The sequence below is a fragment of the Bombus vancouverensis genome, chromosome 11, assembly GCF_051014615.1.
Source record: "Bombus vancouverensis nearcticus chromosome 11, iyBomVanc1_principal, whole genome shotgun sequence".
Lineage (NCBI taxonomy): Eukaryota > Metazoa > Arthropoda > Insecta > Hymenoptera > Apidae > Bombus > Bombus vancouverensis.
In genome coordinates this window covers 11,194,851-11,212,219 of record NC_134921.1, presented here as the reverse complement: position 1 = coordinate 11,212,219, position 17,369 = coordinate 11,194,851, and the positions used below count along the sequence as shown (strand labels likewise).

Below are 17,369 nucleotides of genomic sequence, written 5' to 3'. Positions count from 1 at the left end.
CCCGCGAGAGAGGCAAGAGAGAACATCGAGGTGCCCGTTGGCTCGGTAATGATCCTTTCGTGGGTCATCAACGTTACGCTGGTGGACATGCATGTGCGGAGGCGAGTCCTACGGTATGGAGGGGTGGCAAGGAAGAGGGGTGGAACGGTGGCCGGTGCATTATATGCAGAACAGGGTGCACCATAGTGCGCCCGAGCCCAGTCAAGTGGCGAAGGGCGAGAAGGGAGAGCGAAGAAGAAGATGGGGGCCGCAGATAGGAGAGGGACGAAGGGGGAGACGACAGTGTGGCATTGCTAGGGTAAGGGGAAAAGAGAGCGAGAAAGTGAGCCAGGGACGAAAAGATAGAGATAGAGACGAAGATGGAGACGGAAGAAGAGGCGGAGGAGGACGTGACGGAGGTGGGGAAGAGAAAGACGGAGGTAGCCACTGGGCAGTCTCCTCGTGCGAGGATTTATATCACGGTGCCTCTACTCGCACACAAACACGCCTGACTTATGCAAAACGAGAAGCCCACGTCCCCTTGCACCCAAATAAATGTCACCGGGAAACAAAAACGTTCCTCCTCCTGTCTTTTCTGGCCATAGGCCCGCGCGAGTTCGCGCAGACCCGTACCAACGACCATTCGGGTTCTGCATCGCGTACGACCCCTTCGTGCCTGCCTTCGTTCGTAGCCCGTTCTACGCACAGGCCGTTTCCACTCAAACGAGAAAGGGCCAACCATATTTCAGTGACGTCACTGGTACAAAAGCACGCGTGTGGAGGATGCGAGCCGCGCGACTCGCAATCTGGTAGGAGCGCCCCAGAACTCGCCGGATCTAGTCGCGCGCGGTGACAAAGCACCTGCTGTCCCTTCGTGCCACGTATTCCACTCCTTCGTTCTTCTCTTTCTTCGCGATCGCCTACTGCCCTTTCTCCTTCGACTCCATACAACCTTTTTCCTTTGCTCTTTTTCTTCCATCCGTTCCATGCCTATCCTCGTGCGTTCCTCGTCCACCTCCTCCTCCTCCTCCTCCTCCTCCTCCTCCTCCTCCCCTCCGTCCCCACCTTTCAAGTTCTTCCTACACTCTCGCACCATCTTGTTCCTCGCTTGTACTCGTTGATCTTCGAGTATACGATCGTACTTTTATCTCGTAGGATTCGTGCGTCCTCGATGTCCTCGAGAATCGAGAAAGGAAAAAGGATGCTGACGAGGAAACGGAAGTGGAATCTCAGCGTACCTTTGGCGCCATCTTCCCGAAAGCTTGCCAACTGACGCATCTGTGGCGTACTCGCCTGATGTCCGGCCCTCTTTTACCGTAGGTAACTCCCACGTCGGTTTGCCCTCCGTTGCTCTTATTTTCTACTGGCTTTACCTGATTCTGACGGGCGATCGAACACCGACGTAAATATTGAGTATTTCTACGAAACGGCTGCCAAACCCAGTCGCATCTTCTCGCTTATCGACAGATTCGGGGAATACCTTTAGGGTAGCCTCTCCTCGCGTCGAGAATCAGATAAAGAATGCGATTTTACGTTATAACGCCTGCAACGGGGAAAGAGAGCGGCAAAGAGAGAGAGAGAGGTATCGTTCGAATTCGTGGATAGAAGTTGATTTCGCATGCGACCTTGCGGTCGACGTTGAAATAGGCGAGGAGAACGGTCGATTTACGCGACGAGAACTCTACGACAGCGCGTGATCGTGGAAAAATTTCGTCGTACAGAAACGAGCGGCCGGATAGATGGGCGGACGAGAGGAACGAATGGTTCTAATGCGAGCGACGTGGACATCGCGAGGGCTCACGCGGTGTTTGGTCCGAGCCGGTGCATCGTCTGATGAAGATAACGCCAGCCTCCTTTGAATTACGAGCCAGGCCCGGTAATAATAAATTCCAGCAAACATTCATTTTCGTACACGCAACTTTATGTCGTCCTTAGCCGGACTAAGCGCTCTCCACCGATGTCATTTAGCATCCCGGTGATGGTCCTAATAGCCGGGTCCTCCCGGTTCAATGGACGGTCCTTTAGGATTTACAGTACACCACCGACCGCCGGTACATCTTGTCGATGATACTTTGTTTGCCCTCGCTGTCCGTTCATCCTTTGCTTAAAAAGAACCTTCCGTGCCCGTTGCCTGAGCCAATATCTTCACGACGGCAGGTGTTTACCGTGTTTCGCATACTCTACAAACGTATCACCGGTACGGTTACTGCACCGGATAATCCAGCGTGGTAAAAGTGGCTGGTACGATATCGATGGAAATCCATTTTCCCAGTCGTGTACGTTCCACTTATTATATGGTTTCGCGTAACCAAAGCATCGACGAACGTTTACCGGGTTCTCGGCTCGATTTCCAGACGAACGATCGGCTTTCGTTTCCACGGAAACACGGCTGGACGGAGGTCATGGGAGTTAGCCGAGGTCACGAAATCCTCGTTCTTAAGATCGTTAAGATTGAATTCTCTCTGTTCGGTGGTTGGTCGTGCATCGGCGGCAAAAAAGCAGCGGAGAAATGTTTTCGCACTAATTGGAGAGCAGTTATCGCGGTCAGAGCACGGAATCGTTTCCACGGAATCGTGGATCTAGCAGCACAGAGACCGTTCGGTAAGCTAGCCGTGCGCGCAATGAAAAGCGCAACGACGCCTCCCGGAGATAATGCCGATAAGAAGACGGCGGGGTTGGCGAGGGAGAAAGAAAGCCGGTCCTGATTTTAATTGAGCCCCCAAGAATTAAAAGAGAGATCTCGAGGATGCCGAAGGAGGAGAGCGCCAGGCGGCAACGGCGAACCAAGGTAGGAGGAAACGACAAGGAGGAACGGAAAGAGGGAGTACAGGGCCAGAAAGCGTCGGGAACACCCGTGGCTACGGCCAATCGCCTCCGCGGATGGAGGCCTGGCACGATGGACGGACCAGAATTATGGGCTCCTCGCACGAGAATCGCGCGCAACCACTCGCGAGACGCTTCAGCTTTTGCGCCAAGTCGATTTACGTTCTCCACCGGATACTTCCGCCAAGATTGATCGATAAACGTCCTTCGGACGCTCGTACCCCTCTCCTCTTTTCGAGTTTACACGGCGCATCCAGCCATCGTACAGGGGTGTGTTCGTTTCTTTGGTTTCCGTTGATCGATCGAGACGGTACGATGACACGACGAATGAATTTCGCGCGTATAGTTGTTGCAAAAGAAAAAAGAAAAAACAAAAAAAGATATACGTATAGGCGCGGATGAGATTTCGTTAACGAACCAGAGAGACGGATGGGTGAACTGGCACGGGAGGTTGTTGGTTGAAAATTAAAAGCGGCCTCGCACGCACGGTCAACGTTTTAAAGGCACGTTACATCGCGCAGAAGAAAATGCAAAGTTACCGGGAAAGAGAGAGGAGTAAAGCGATAAAGGAGGTCGCGAGCCGGGGCAATCCCGTCGAAACAAACGTTTTAATCCAGAAAACACGAGGGACTCTCGAGTGGAAGCAGTCTGGCGCGCGCGTGAATATCCCGGGGTAGATACGCGTGGGTGTTGGCGACGACGTATAATTTAAGGCTGCGAACGCAACGATTCAATTTCACAAGACCACGAAGTACGGCGCGGCGTATAAGCAAAACCAAGGTCCAGCGAGGAGGAAATAATCTCTTGATTTGTGCCGCGAATAAAATCACTCGATTCATTTTCGTCCGTGCTGGCCTTATCTTGGTGCACGCTGGGAAAACGATCGGAAGTCTGACGTTGCGGCACGTTTCGTATTCGCAATATTGTCAAAAATATCCGTATTCGCTTACCGCCTACAGCTGCCTTAAATTCGTATCGGATTCGCGTGCTGTCGGAGATATTAACACATAAGTATACGCGTATACGTGGCTTATTTTACGAAATAGGGGAGGCAGCGATGCCACAACGTAGCAGTTATTTCCTCTATCGCGTACATCCTCCGCTTATATTCCGTTAGACGTATCGTTCCCTTATCGTTTTATCTCTGCATCGCGTAAACTTTGACCGATAGCAGATCGGCAGGATAAACGTAACGCCGGTTGTCTTCGGATACTACGCGTATTTGCGATCGAGTACGTGGACGAGGATGAGCTCGAACACGATCGTGGATAGGTGTAGGACGAAAGGAGCACGCGGCCGATGGACGAAAATAATTCGATTGGCAGCGGATTCGATTTAACGTGAGAACCGGACCAGTTGCAACCAAGGTGAGGCCGAGGTATCCGGGGCCGAAGGATCATGTCATACATACACGTAAGTGTGTGGTATATAGACAGATACAGGATATAGGTGTATACATACGTATACACAACGAGGCGCTCCACCTCGTCGGGGCTCATATAATTGCTGGCATCCATAACGCTGATGTATTTATGGCATTAACTCGCCTCTTTCTCGTACACTGCCGCCCCCGACCCACCCCGCCGTGGCCATGCCCGTACCCGTCATGCAACCACAAGTAGAAATAATTGGTTGAAAACAGCGCGCTCTCAGGCGGCAATATATCCAGCTTACTCCCCGCTGTCGCATCGCTTAGATCACTTCCCCGCCACCAAAACTCGCTGCCAGCCCGCCTCCTTCGTTCTCCACCTTCTTCGACCGATTCTCTCTTCTTCCCCCCTTCCAAGATTCTTCTTCGAGCTTCTTCGACGCCTTCCCTTCCTCCGATTGCCTTTCTTCTTCGTCATCCTCGTCATCTCTTTCTTCGTTTCCTCTTCTTCTTCTTCGTCTTCTTCTTCTTCTTCTTCTTCTTCTTCTTCTACTTCTTCCCTCAGCGTTCCCTTCTTCTTCCTCTTCTTCCTCATCTTCCTTTTTCTTCTCTCTGTTTCTCCTCCTCTTCGTTCTTTGCTCTTATCCACCGCTTCACCTCACCCCGCTCATTTGAATAGCTCTTATTTATGAAAATTGAATTGAATGCTTCTCATTTATGAAGGTAATTGGTACCTGTCACGAGTCCTGCCGTAGGATATCCTACTTTATACGCGGATAAGCGGCGATAATTATTCTTGCAATTGAATTTATTTCTATAAGTCTCGTTTTCTTTCCTACGCGGTCACCGTTGCCGCGGCGTTCCTGCGTGCCGATCGTTCAAACCCCGTCGCGAAACGTCGCGTGCTCCGAGAGCCGTGCTCGATCCGCATCGAACGAGGGTGCATGCTTTTTACCGAGGCGGCCCTCTCTCCGCGGTCATCGCTTCCGCTCAACAGGAACAACCTCTCGGACGGAGCTCCGGCTTTCCTTGCGCGAGTTCGATAGTCGCTGGAGTAAACCAGAACAACGGAACTAATACTAATCTCTGATAAATTATTGCCGAATAACCACTATTTACCGTACCAGCGTTCGTGGCCGAATAATCAATGGTGCGTAATCAATTTCTAATACTATCCCGATAATTTATCGTTAGCCCTAGCAAAGTTGGGCTAACGTAACATCGATAACGCGATCGCTTCTCCTACGTAACCGCGCTATAATGTACCAACCATTTCTTATTTTCCTCTTCTCTGCCTTCCTCTTCTTGCCAATGATCCCAGTGGGCGCCAACTCTCTCGAACAACGAAACAAGCGAATTTTTCCAAGGCACGATCGTGTTTACTCCGTCCATCGAGTTCAAATGTCCCGTCTACTATCTCTAAACTGAGGAAAACTAAGATTTTTTTATCGTGTATTTTACGCGATCTCGATCGCGATATCGTTGTTTGCACCGTCGTTGCTCGATCCAGGATGCGGCTGTTACGGCAAACAGAACGAACAATGTACGGTGACAAAATAAATCTCGACGTCGAAAAGTCTTCGCTCTTTCGTCGGCGAAAAAGAGCAAAGAGCAAAGGGTGTTCGTCGAGTTGCAAGCAGTGCCGGCCAATCGCTGTCACGTAACGCGAAAATTATCGTTACCTGATTGCCGCGTAATGCGTCCCGACGATTTCGCCAACATCGAGGAATTCGACTTTATCTTCTTGCCATATTAAAGTTACCCGGTAGCGGGAACATGTACGATTATTTCAACTTTCGTCGTAAAACTACCATCGACCATCGGGCATAACCGGTGTTATCCAAAAGCCTGCTTCTCCTCGATCCTCCATTTTTTCGCCACGCCGTAATGTAACGGAAGCTGCCGCGATTCCGTGCGATTCGTACGAATCCTCGAATTAAAGATTCTCTTCTTTTTTATATCGCGATAGGCGATTTCGGTAGAAAACGAAAGAAGAGAAAGGGATTAAACAAGTGGATAACGAGCCACTTCCGTTTTCCTTTCCTCTCTCTCTCTCTCTCTCTCCTCTCTCTCTCTCTTTCTCTCCCTTTCTCTCTGATCGTGATATCGACTCCGAAGAACGACGTAGTTGCACGGACTGGTAAGAACAGTGGGCGCAAAAGGGGCGAGTAAAGAATAAGTAGAAGGAAGAAAAAGAAAGAAGATGGAAATGGTTCGCTGAAAAAAGTGGCGGCAAAAGTTTGCGAAAGTTTTTCGAGCGGTTGTGGTCGGTGGTCCTGTCGAGGGAGAATTGGGCGGTAGAAAGAGAATAGCGTAGGGACGCAGACGTGGCGATAGGGCGTCAAAGAGGATCGAATGGCAGTAGGAGCGCTCGTCCTGGCGTCATCGGGACTCCTCCGTCATTAAGCACACCGGTCGGCCGGTGTCTAATTAAGCGGGACGTTAAGTGGGGGCGTTCGATAAAGCCAGGCCGTCCGATAAATTCGATTCGCCGGACAGCCGGTTAATACCTGGTGTATACGGGGGATACCAGGGGCCAAGATAAACCGCGCGTTTTTCAGGAAGGTCTCGTTTCGCGAACAGAGGCGGAGGATGACGGACCGAAGTAAACGGAGTTCTCCTCCGAGGGGAAGACGACGGTGTGTGGATCGTCCTTTCCTGTTCTTCTCTTTCCCCTGGTACGGTTCGTCTCCACCGGAGACGTTGGTTCGTATAGGAGAGCGAAAGAGCGGAGATATGCAAACGTCTTGCCGCGAGACGGTTGAACATAACTCAGACACACGTACGCGAGCGAACGACTCACACATGGCCGTACCACTGAGGACACTATAAACCTCGATACCGGGCGAATAAAATCCCGGATTTACAGTCCTGATACCGAGCGAGACGGTCCTGTCCTGTCCCGGTGCTGTCCTGTTTGTCGCTGTCGCACGGTGTGGGTTGGCTCATCAGTGATGGCCACGTCCCGCAGTATCTTTTCCCTCGGCATCGAGTAGACCGGCCAATCTCGGACTCGTACACGCGCGTGCATTCGACTTACGCACACATTTACCTGGCCGAGAGAGTCGCGCATATGTCCGTACGGAAATCGACGTGTACCTTCGAGACGATCTCGAACTGTGCTAGTAAACGCACACTCGCGTCTCGTCGCACAGGACGTTCATATGGTGCGCTTCCCCAGGCCAGACCCGTGTGCGTACTGTAGATCGTAGTAGTATGCGTGCCTTTCGCGATACTTAGAGAAACCGCTCCCTCTTATCACCCCTCCCGCGCGTCCCAGCAGAACCTTGTTCGATACCATTTGAGGACCTCCAATAACCTATCCGAGCCATTCCGATAGGAGCTGTCAGCCCGCACCCACACGCTGTGCGCGCGAGGAGCCGCTCAGGGCAGACCGGATAAGCCTGAGCGCAGGTGTGCCGCACAAAATCGTCTGATCGACGTGCCGAGTGCGCTGATCTCGATGACCTTCGCCAAGGGTTTCGATTCGACGACGCCGCGGTACACGAGGCACGCCCCGGATACCATCTCGACGAGCTGCCCCGGTACCACGGTACCACGGTACCACGCTACCCTCGTATCTTCCTGCCTCCTTCCCCTCCCGCGTGCTTTTCTCTCTTTCGCAGCACAGTCCTCTCTCATTCACAGCATTACTAGCCTTTTCCATTATTTAACTGTACTATCGTGAATATCTCGAACCGAGATCGTACGATCGCTATTTGAAGCGTGAATCTTCAACTTCCGTAACTTGGCGGAATACGCGAAACATTCTCGTTGGACGTTTGATCATAGTGTTCGACGCTTTGTTAACTCGTTTGCGTTTTGGGAGTTGCGTGAGTCCCTTAAGTCGGTCTGAGTGATGAATCGGGTATCGTTCGTCGTCTTTGTCGTCGTCGTCGTCGTCCTCGACGCTGACTGTACTCGCCATCCTCGCTCGACATTAGCCACGAGACTACTCCATCAACCATGCCAGACGATACGACTGTGTCTCCGAAACTTCTCTGGTTGACTCGTTCCCTTCCCTCGGGACGAGAATGATCATTCCTACCTTTCCGCGGTCTCAGACTTTCAGGTGAAATTGGACTAAAACTTCCGCGTGCTTGATCACTCGGTATACGATATAAACCCGATCACTCAGGATGGAATAACGGAGATTTAACGATGCAAAGTCGTCGGCCGTGATTCACCACGATATCTTCAGTCGATCTGCTGAAAAGAATGTCGATGATCGAGGATGATTTCCATACGCTCCTATTAGCTCTTCTTCTGCAAGATGGAACGGTAAATGAGGCACGGTGACTATCCTCCCTTTCGCCGCGTAAACACGAAGCATTGCAGAATACACGGGCATTAAGCGGAGGAGAGCAGCGCGGATTCTGAGAATGCATATAATTAAGCACGTTGCATCTCGAGAATGTTGTGTACGTGCGTGCGTCCAGCTTTGTATAGTGACTCGTTCGAAAGGCAACGTGTGCTCGTGTGTACCTTATATAGATACACATAAATATATGCCTAGCCATCGTTGGTCCCTCCACCCCTTCGAACCTCTCAGCCCCTGAACTCCTCATCCCTTCAGTCCTCGTCTCTCCCTCGCTCTATCTTTCTCTTTCTCTCTTACAACCCTGCCCGACTCTTCCCCCTTTTCTTGCCCCGCGTTCAGCGGTGATCTATGTATCAGCCTGTGCTCGCCGAACCGGGCAACGTGTGTCCGTCCCCCTCGTGTGCTTACTTTATTATCGGGGCTCAAATGAGAATTTATGCAGACATAAACGCTCGTGTCAGCAGCATGCCGCGTAGGTGGGGAGACACACCGTTGAACGGGCATCTGTCACCCTCTATGCTCTCTACCTGGTCTGCCTTCAAGACGGTACCTTGCTTTTTTCGAAGACCATGCGAAATTTCAAGAATCGACCGGGTAAACTAAACGAAAACTCGATCTCTTACTTGCTCGATCATCTGAGCGATCGATCGATAGGTAGACCACGCGAAGCGAACATTTCTCAGCTTACTTTTTTACTCGATGATACTAAACGTTCGATTTTGCTCATTTGGTTAAGGAGGGCAGTATATATTCGACATAGCGAAGCGTGGGCTACACGATTCCCCTTTAAGCTCATAAATAAACGAAACCGACAAGAATACGTCGTAGTCGAAACTTATGTAAATAAATAAATATTTCGTGAAAAAAATGTGTATTCCCCTGTCCGATGAATCATCGTAAAACTGTCCGCCTGTTCGATGTTACATATTTTATTCGAGATCTCTCGCGGATCGAAAATAACACGTAATTCTTTTCGATTAAAAGAAAATTCTCCTGTATCGAATGTTTTAACAAGTTAACCAATGATATATATGAACGACTTTTTAAAGTATTTATACAATTCTCGTATATAAACGTACAACGAATTCAAGATACGCAGATGACAGTTTATTGCGAGTTCGATATTGTCTCGAATGACGTTTCACGCCGTTGGCACGTCCGATATTGCGAACATTTGCGGCGAATCGATCGAGATTTCCTACGCGACAAAGCATTTCCTTTATTTTCGAAATTATACAAAATGTAGTTATTGCTTGTTATTAATTGAAAGAACGGGAATATATTTATTCCAGGAAGCTTTGCGCTTCGATATTTCAATATCGACACGATGATGTATTTGAAAACGCGTTTTCCTTTTTTCCGATTATCCGTTCAATATCAGCGTTGACATAAAATGTATCATCACTGTACGGAACGGAAGGAACGGTACCGCCATCACGCATCCGAAAATTAATCGGCGTGGGCGCAGCCGATAACGAATGGTGTTCCCGCCAAACGGCCAGTATATTTTACTTTGGACTCCAGTGTCTGTTATTTTGTGCGCATTCTAGCTGTCTAGCTGCACGATTTACTCCTGAACTCGATCAGAAATTCTCGACTACCGTGGATGGACAAATACCCACGAATCCATTAAAAAATTGCCATGTCCTAGGGAATTGTCTTTTAATTGAAATTGATCTCCCCGACTGCAGCGTATTATCCTTCGGTCTTCGTACGTGAGGTACTGGGACATTATAGAGTATCGCTAGTTTCACCATCTGGCATATTTTTTTCTGACATACCGGCAGATCGGTTTCATTCTTTCCGATCACCAAGTATATACGAAAATACTCGGTTGTATCCGTAAATTTATTCATACACGATACTTACGAAACTCATGTAAATTGCAGATCGATTAATTTCAACTGGAAAAATAACTTGTACGTTTCAACATGTATTTTTTATTTCCGTCGAGTTCAATTTGCATATAACCTTAAACTTAGAATGCAACGAGCGAGTATGCACATACTTACAGATGCGATTCTCGCGTCGAAAGGTGTGCATCGGTTAATACAAGTATAGGATTCAGCGGAAATAAATTAATTAGAGAATTCTCGGAAGTGAAGTAAACGAGTTTGAGTTAGATACGATCGACTATTCGCAAGGGGTAAAAATCGATAAATATTCTCCAACGAACAACCGAGCTAATCGAGGTTACATTATGGGTATTGAGCACCACTGCAGACTCGAATCAGTGCAGACGACAGGTGGCGGTAGAATCGAAGGTTCCGCGTCGTTTTCCGCCATCTTTAGTTGACGGATTCGAGGCAAGAAAGGCCAAGAGCTCCGTACGGAGAAGAGATAGGTGGATTGAGCGTCGGGGGCAAACGGGAATTTGGTGGATCGAGCGTACGGTAGTGAGTCATTCGTGTCCTCGTTCGAGCACGATTCACGAAGTCGCCTTCGGTCGATCCTCGCTATACGGTAAGCACAGCATTATTTTATCATTCGCCATTGCATCGACCGATAGGAAAAAAATTGTCATTTCCGTGACGGCGGTGTTTACGCTGGGTGTGTCAAAGTGTTCTTCCTCTCTCTCCTTTTCTCGTCCCCTTTCTCTCTTCCATTAATGTATCGTAGTCAGCTCTCTTGTTGCCCCTTCCTTCCGTTTTCGCTTCCCTGCCACTCTCCGCACTCCACTCTCCGCCGCTCGTGGATCCTCGGAAAATGGTGATGCATTGCATTCTCAGAGCCTTTGTTGTGCCGCACGCCCACGCGCGTCCCTCTACCTTTGGAAATCGAGTATCGTTCGCGGCCTCGTGTGCATCTCTAGAGATACGATTTCCTACCGTATTCGATCGAACCACCGCGTCCCCCGCTCGTGTTCCGTTGTAAAAGTGGAAGCTGCGACAACGCTCAGAGGAATCTTTCGATCGTGCCCACATTCCGCGTAGTTGCATCCTCCTTCCATTCTTCGCAATACAGTGCACTGACCCTATGCGCGTCGTGGCGTCTTCAAAACTTTGAACGAGAAGACGAAACTTTCCCCCGTGTGATCGAAGACATTTTTTTTTCTTATTAGTTGTGCGCCGACCGACACAGAAGTGTATTCCAGTTCGTATTATATTTTCGTATTCCCTTTCACGATATTCACGCCACATTGAGCGCGTTTGAATATCGTGATAACGTCGTGATTACGCGTTAAAGTACTTTATACGTGCTTTAATGTTTCGTTTTCTCTTGTCCCTTTAAACTTATGCTAACTTTATGCGAGCGATGGTTGCGTTATAGATGTATATAGCACGGTTTTCTTCTATTTTAGGTGTGGATAGATTCTCCCGTAGGAGCCATGAGTTATCAAATGTCTTCGAATCAATCCAGACCAAGTGAGTAATCTTTGTTGGCAACCTATGACGTATCGTGCATGTTATGTGGAACATTTGTATCATTTTGTGCAATTAATTTTGTAGTGTCTCACGGGAATTATCAGGGTTTGGGCGATCTACCCATGGGATCTGCCAAAGAACAAACTTTGATGTGGCAGCAAAATTCTTACATGGGTGATTCAGGAATACATTCTGGCACTGTCACCCAAGCGCCATCTTTATCAGGCAAAGAGGATGACGAGATGGAAGGCGATCAGTTGATGTTTGATTTGGATCAAGGATTTGCACAGGGTTTTACTCAAGATCAAGTCGATGAAATGAATCAACAATTGAATCATACAAGATCTCAGCGTGTTCGCGCAGCTATGTTTCCTGAAACATTGGAGGAGGGTATAGAAATTCCTTCGACGCAGTATGATCCGGCTCAACCTACAGCTGTTCAGAGATTGGCAGAACCCAGTCAAATGTTGAAGCACGCGGTTGTCAATTTGATAAACTATCAGGATGACGCAGATCTCGCAACACGTGCAATACCAGAATTAATAAAGTTGTTAAACGACGAGGACCAAGTTGTTGTGTCTAAAGCAGCGATGGTAGTTCACCAACTTTCCAAGAAGGAAGCATCTCGTCATGCTATTATGAACAGTTCGCAAATGGTAGCTGCTTTAGTTCGTGCCATTTCAAACAGTGATGACCTTGAATCGACCAAAGCAGCAGTCGGCACCTTGCACAATTTGTCTCATCATAGACAAGGTCTGCTGGCTATTTTCAAAAGCGGAGGAATACCAGCTCTTGTGAAGCTTTTGAGTTCTCCAATGGAATCCGTATTGTTTTACGCAATCACGACTCTCCATAATTTACTTTTACATCAGGATGGTTCTAAAATGGCTGTAAGGCTGGCCGGAGGATTACAGAAAATGGTTGCACTACTACAGCGGGATAACGTCAAATTTTTAGCTATAGTAACCGATTGCTTGCAAATTCTTGCATACGGTAATCAAGAGAGCAAATTAATTATATTAGCTTCTCAAGGACCAATAGAGTTGGTACGCATAATGCGTTCTTACGATTATGAGAAGCTTCTATGGACGACTTCAAGAGCCTTGAAAGTGTTGTCCGTTTGTCTTAGTAATAAACCGGTGATAGTCGAAGCTGGTGGTATGCAAGCTCTTGCTATGCATCTCGGTAATCCAAGCCAGAGACTCGTCCAAAATTGTTTGTGGACGTTACGAAATTTATCGGACGCTGGCACCAAAGTCGATGGATTAGAAGGTTTATTACAGAGTCTTGTACAAGTTCTTAGCTCTACCGACGTAAATGTCGTTACATGTGCCGCTGGTATTTTGTCGAATTTGACTTGCAATAATCAACGTAATAAGGTAACTGTATGCCAAGTGGGAGGTGTCGACGCTCTTGTACGTACAATCATTTACGCGGATAGTCGGGAGGAGATCAGCGAACCAGCGGTATGCGCGCTTCGTCATCTAACGTCACGTCACGTGGAAGCGGAAATGGCACAGAATTCAGTCCGCCTAAATTACGGAATTCAGGTCATAGTAAAACTTTTACACCCGCCTTCACGTTGGCCATTGGTTAAAGCTGTAATAGGATTAATTCGCAATTTGGCGCTTTGTCCCGCGAATCACGGCCCGCTTCGTGACCACGGCGCGATTCATCATCTGGTCAGGCTTCTGATGCGTGCTTTCCCCGAGACACAACGAGTAAGCATCCGTTTCGAAGCGATTCCGTATATTCGATTATTTAAGTTAGAACTTGTGTAAAAAAGATCGATTCCACTTTAGCAACAACGTTCATCCGTGGCAAGTACTGGAAGTCAGCAAACATCAGGCGCGTACGCGGATGGCGGTGTTCGAATGGAGGAAATAGTGGAAGGTACTGTGGGAGCGCTTCATATCCTCGCGAGGGAATCACACAACAGGGTCATTATCAGATCTCAGAACGTAATTCCGATCTTCGTACAGGTAATTTTAATATACATTTTCCTCGAAACTTGGTTTCCTTTAGTTTGCTCGATGTTAATAATTTGCTCTAATGCGCTTGTATCTTGATTTTAGTTGCTATTTAACGAGATTGAAAATATTCAACGCGTCGCAGCTGGCGTACTTTGCGAACTTGCCGCGGACAAAGAAGGTGCCGAAATGATCGAACAAGAAGGTGCTACTGCTCCTTTAACGGAGTTGCTTCACTCTAGAAACGAAGGTGTCGCGACTTATGCGGCAGCTGTGTTGTTCCGCATGAGCGAAGATAAACCACAAGAATATAAGAAACGACTCTCCATGGAACTCACCAACTCTTTGTTACGCGAGGATACAAATCTTTGGAATAACGCTGACTTTGGGATGGGTCCAGATCTACAGGTATCGTAATCCATACATAATACCGATGCATGCTTCGCTTATGCCGTGGTTAAATTTATTCGTTTATAAACACCTTGTAACATAGCCCCGATTGTTTTTTTTTTTTGTTTTCATCTAGCGGCATGTGCTGCTGCGATAAAATTTTAGTATATGCTATACCGTGCTAGCTTTCGAATAGATTCTAGGAGTAAACGCGTAAGCCGATTTTTATAAGACAGATTGTCATCGGTTCGTATGCTAATTTATTCAAGCATCAGATTTCCCTTTCACACTTGGTTACATCGTGTTAAGTAAATTAAGCCACGAGGGCATAATAACGATACAGCAATTTTATCTGACTAGTAACAGGTACTCGCATACGTAATCGTCCCCTTCATGTAAGTTTAGCAATATATAATTAGATAGTGTTTGCAAAACTGAATGTCGTTATCCATTATTCCAGTTCGCACAACTTAGGTGACAATTATGAAAATTAAATCGATTAGAGAGTAAAAACTTCAAACTTTGAACCCACATATCATAAAATTGGCGAAAAACTTTCGAGTATCACCCATAATATTTGGACAAATTCTACGTATGTATTCACTATAACTCTCGTTGAAATCGATGCTTTAACCTTTCACGCTATTCCATATTCGCTGAAAAGTTTCAAATGAAATATGCCTAATGGAGCAATGGAACCTGTAATAAATGTACAGCGATGATTTTATTATGATATATCCTTAGATTGCAACATTACGTTATGCATGAGAATGCGTTTCATCATCATTCGTGTTTCATCCCCCACCATAATAGGTTGAATAACATAAAGCCATCCGCGATTACCTTTTCAAACGCTATAAACGCGTCACACGTTTACTCATGTTCCACGTATTTTGTAATGCCTTTAAACGATGTTTTCGTACGCGGAGTTGTCGGTGATACTGCGACACGAGTATCTTGACGTATTACCCTCGCCGGCTATTAAAGACACGCCTGTAAAGGAAGATACGTTTTGTGTTGATCTGAGCTACCTAATCTCTTCAGGACATGCTTGGCCCTGATCAAGGCTATGACGGTATGTATGGACAAGGACCTCCTAGTGTACACAGCAGCCACGGAGGTCGAGGGTATCAACCGCAAGGTAAGTTACGAGCCTTATCCTTTTTCTCCGATTAATTGCTTTCGGACGATCGACACGGTCGATCGGTCGTAGATGAATTTACAAGTGAATTTTTACGGTGTTCCTTCCCCACGGTATTAACGGTGCGATCTTCGAAACTTTTGATACGCCTTGTAACGAATGTAACCCAAGAATCACTCGCTATCAAGACCTCTTTCAAACGAAATGTGTTCCCTTCGTTTCTGCATCAGAAAATCACTGGTAATGCGAATTCCTGTGCTCGTGTTCGTTTCCTCCCCCTATTTGTGCGATATACGAAATGAACAATTTGGTAACACCTTCGTTTCTAAAAAAAAGGAAAAAGAAAAAAAAACAACCGATGATGAGAAGAAAGCATTGCATTTAATTCTATGTTATTTTAACAGCAGCTTAACCCACGGACTTATATTAAAATACAGGCTATCAACAGTATCTCGCAGTAACATAGGTGATACTCAGCTCTTACGTACTGTTCTGTTATCTGCTTTAGTGACTAATCGCTAAATGTCTTCTTTCACACGCTTTTCATAGTTTATACATTGTATCTTATATATCCTGGCCATACGATACACGTTTTATTGAATTTGGTAAATATTACACATAATGCACGTTTTGTGAATGTTTCAATTTCTTTTTCATTTTTGTTTCTTATCAAGAGTACGACGGATTCATACGTAGCGTGTCTATTTATTTATTTTTTTATCTATTTATACAATGTTGTGCATGATATATTTGTATTTTTATCATCTTTCCTCTAAGTGAACGTACTTTATGGTGGAAAGAAGCATAGATAAGTATTCGTAAGTAATTAGATAAGATACGTTTGTCAGAAATGTGCTGTCGCGGAAACGAGTATTGCGAAGAAAGTTTGTTATCAACTATTATCAGTTATACGCGCGAATTCAAACTTTGGCTTTCTATTTGTCCCTTTTCATTTACCTTCAATCGAATGCATCTCGTGGCTATCATTCTACTCGTTATTTGTCTCGAATTTAGTTGATTTCACGCAGTATTTTAACCTATTAACCGGGGAAAAGTTATTGAACCTGTTCGATATAATTCTTTTACTTAGGAATATCCTATCTCTTCGTACATCCTACTTTTGTTAGAAATTAATTATACCATATTCGTATTAGCAAGGTCTAAAGTCGATGTAACTGAAATATTTCTCCATCGTTAAGAAATGTATCCTTGTCGCTAATTTTTAATTTCATATTGTAATTACAGAACATTTTATGTTGAAGGGACGACCCGGTTAATAGATTAAAAGTGTCGGTATCGCAAATCAAGAAGAAATGAAACTTTCATGATTTGGAATAATCGTTTGCTTTCTGTTCCTGCTTTATAATATCAGAGAACGAAAAGCAATGGTATCTCGGCGAGAGAACCTAATGTCGCGATTATCTAGCAAGGTTGTGCTTTACTGGGTTGAGAACATTTTCACAGAATCGTTGACGCTGTAGTTATTTTCGATTAAATGTAGTAAGGTAAAGGGCTACACGTTGGGTTCATTGTAAATTTTGTACGAAACAGGTTATGACCAGATACCAGTAGATTCGATGCAAGGGTTGGAAATAGGTGGAGGGTCGACGTATGGCGCGATGGACACTATGGACGTAGCGCACGAGGGTGACCTGAGTTTCGATCATTTAGGAGAGCTTCCTGCACCCCCGCAAGATAATAACCAGGTTGCAGCTTGGTACGACACCGATCTATGAAATTGTGCCAGCATCGTATCTCGCCAGAGAAACGGATCCGTGAGGCTCTTAAGTAATTTCAATACGGACTAGTAGTATCATTAACGTAACTACGCAATCGTGGCGGTACTTTGCTTCGTTCGATGCTCTGTACGCGCCTCCGATCGCTGTCGATGTATTAGACTTAAGTGAGAGACACGTAATTCATACACACCATGTATATGTATCATTTAATTGCTCATACGAATAAACTGAACGATTAAGTATTCAAATCGCGTCAGCCGGTTTATTCACAC

The 17,369-nt window shown here is 46.6% G+C and overlaps 1 protein-coding gene across 4 annotated transcripts; it reads left to right on the top strand.

Moving 5' to 3' along the window:
* Window positions 1-10,719: 10,719 nt before the first annotated feature.
* On the top strand, window positions 10,720-17,345 carry arm (armadillo). 4 transcript variants are annotated; one of them, XM_076622670.1, is made up of 7 exons: window positions 10,724-10,955; window positions 11,794-11,857; window positions 11,942-13,578; window positions 13,660-13,839; window positions 13,933-14,235; window positions 15,262-15,358; window positions 15,763-16,901. In XM_076622670.1, exons 2-7 carry the CDS (start codon window positions 11,821-11,823, stop codon window positions 15,768-15,770), a joined length of 2,262 nt encoding a protein of 753 aa, XP_076478785.1. In that variant the 5' UTR covers window positions 10,724-10,955; window positions 11,794-11,820; the 3' UTR covers window positions 15,771-16,901. The 4 variants fall into 4 exon arrangements, with proteins under 4 accessions (XP_076478786.1, XP_076478785.1, XP_033185895.1 ...); XM_033330004.2 differs by lacking the exon at window positions 15,763-16,901 and adding an exon at window positions 16,910-17,345 and having other exon boundaries at window positions 10,737-10,955; XM_033330005.2 differs by lacking the exons at window positions 10,724-10,955; window positions 15,763-16,901 and adding exons at window positions 11,226-11,585; window positions 16,910-17,345.
* The last annotated feature ends 24 nt before the right edge of the window (window positions 17,346-17,369 follow it).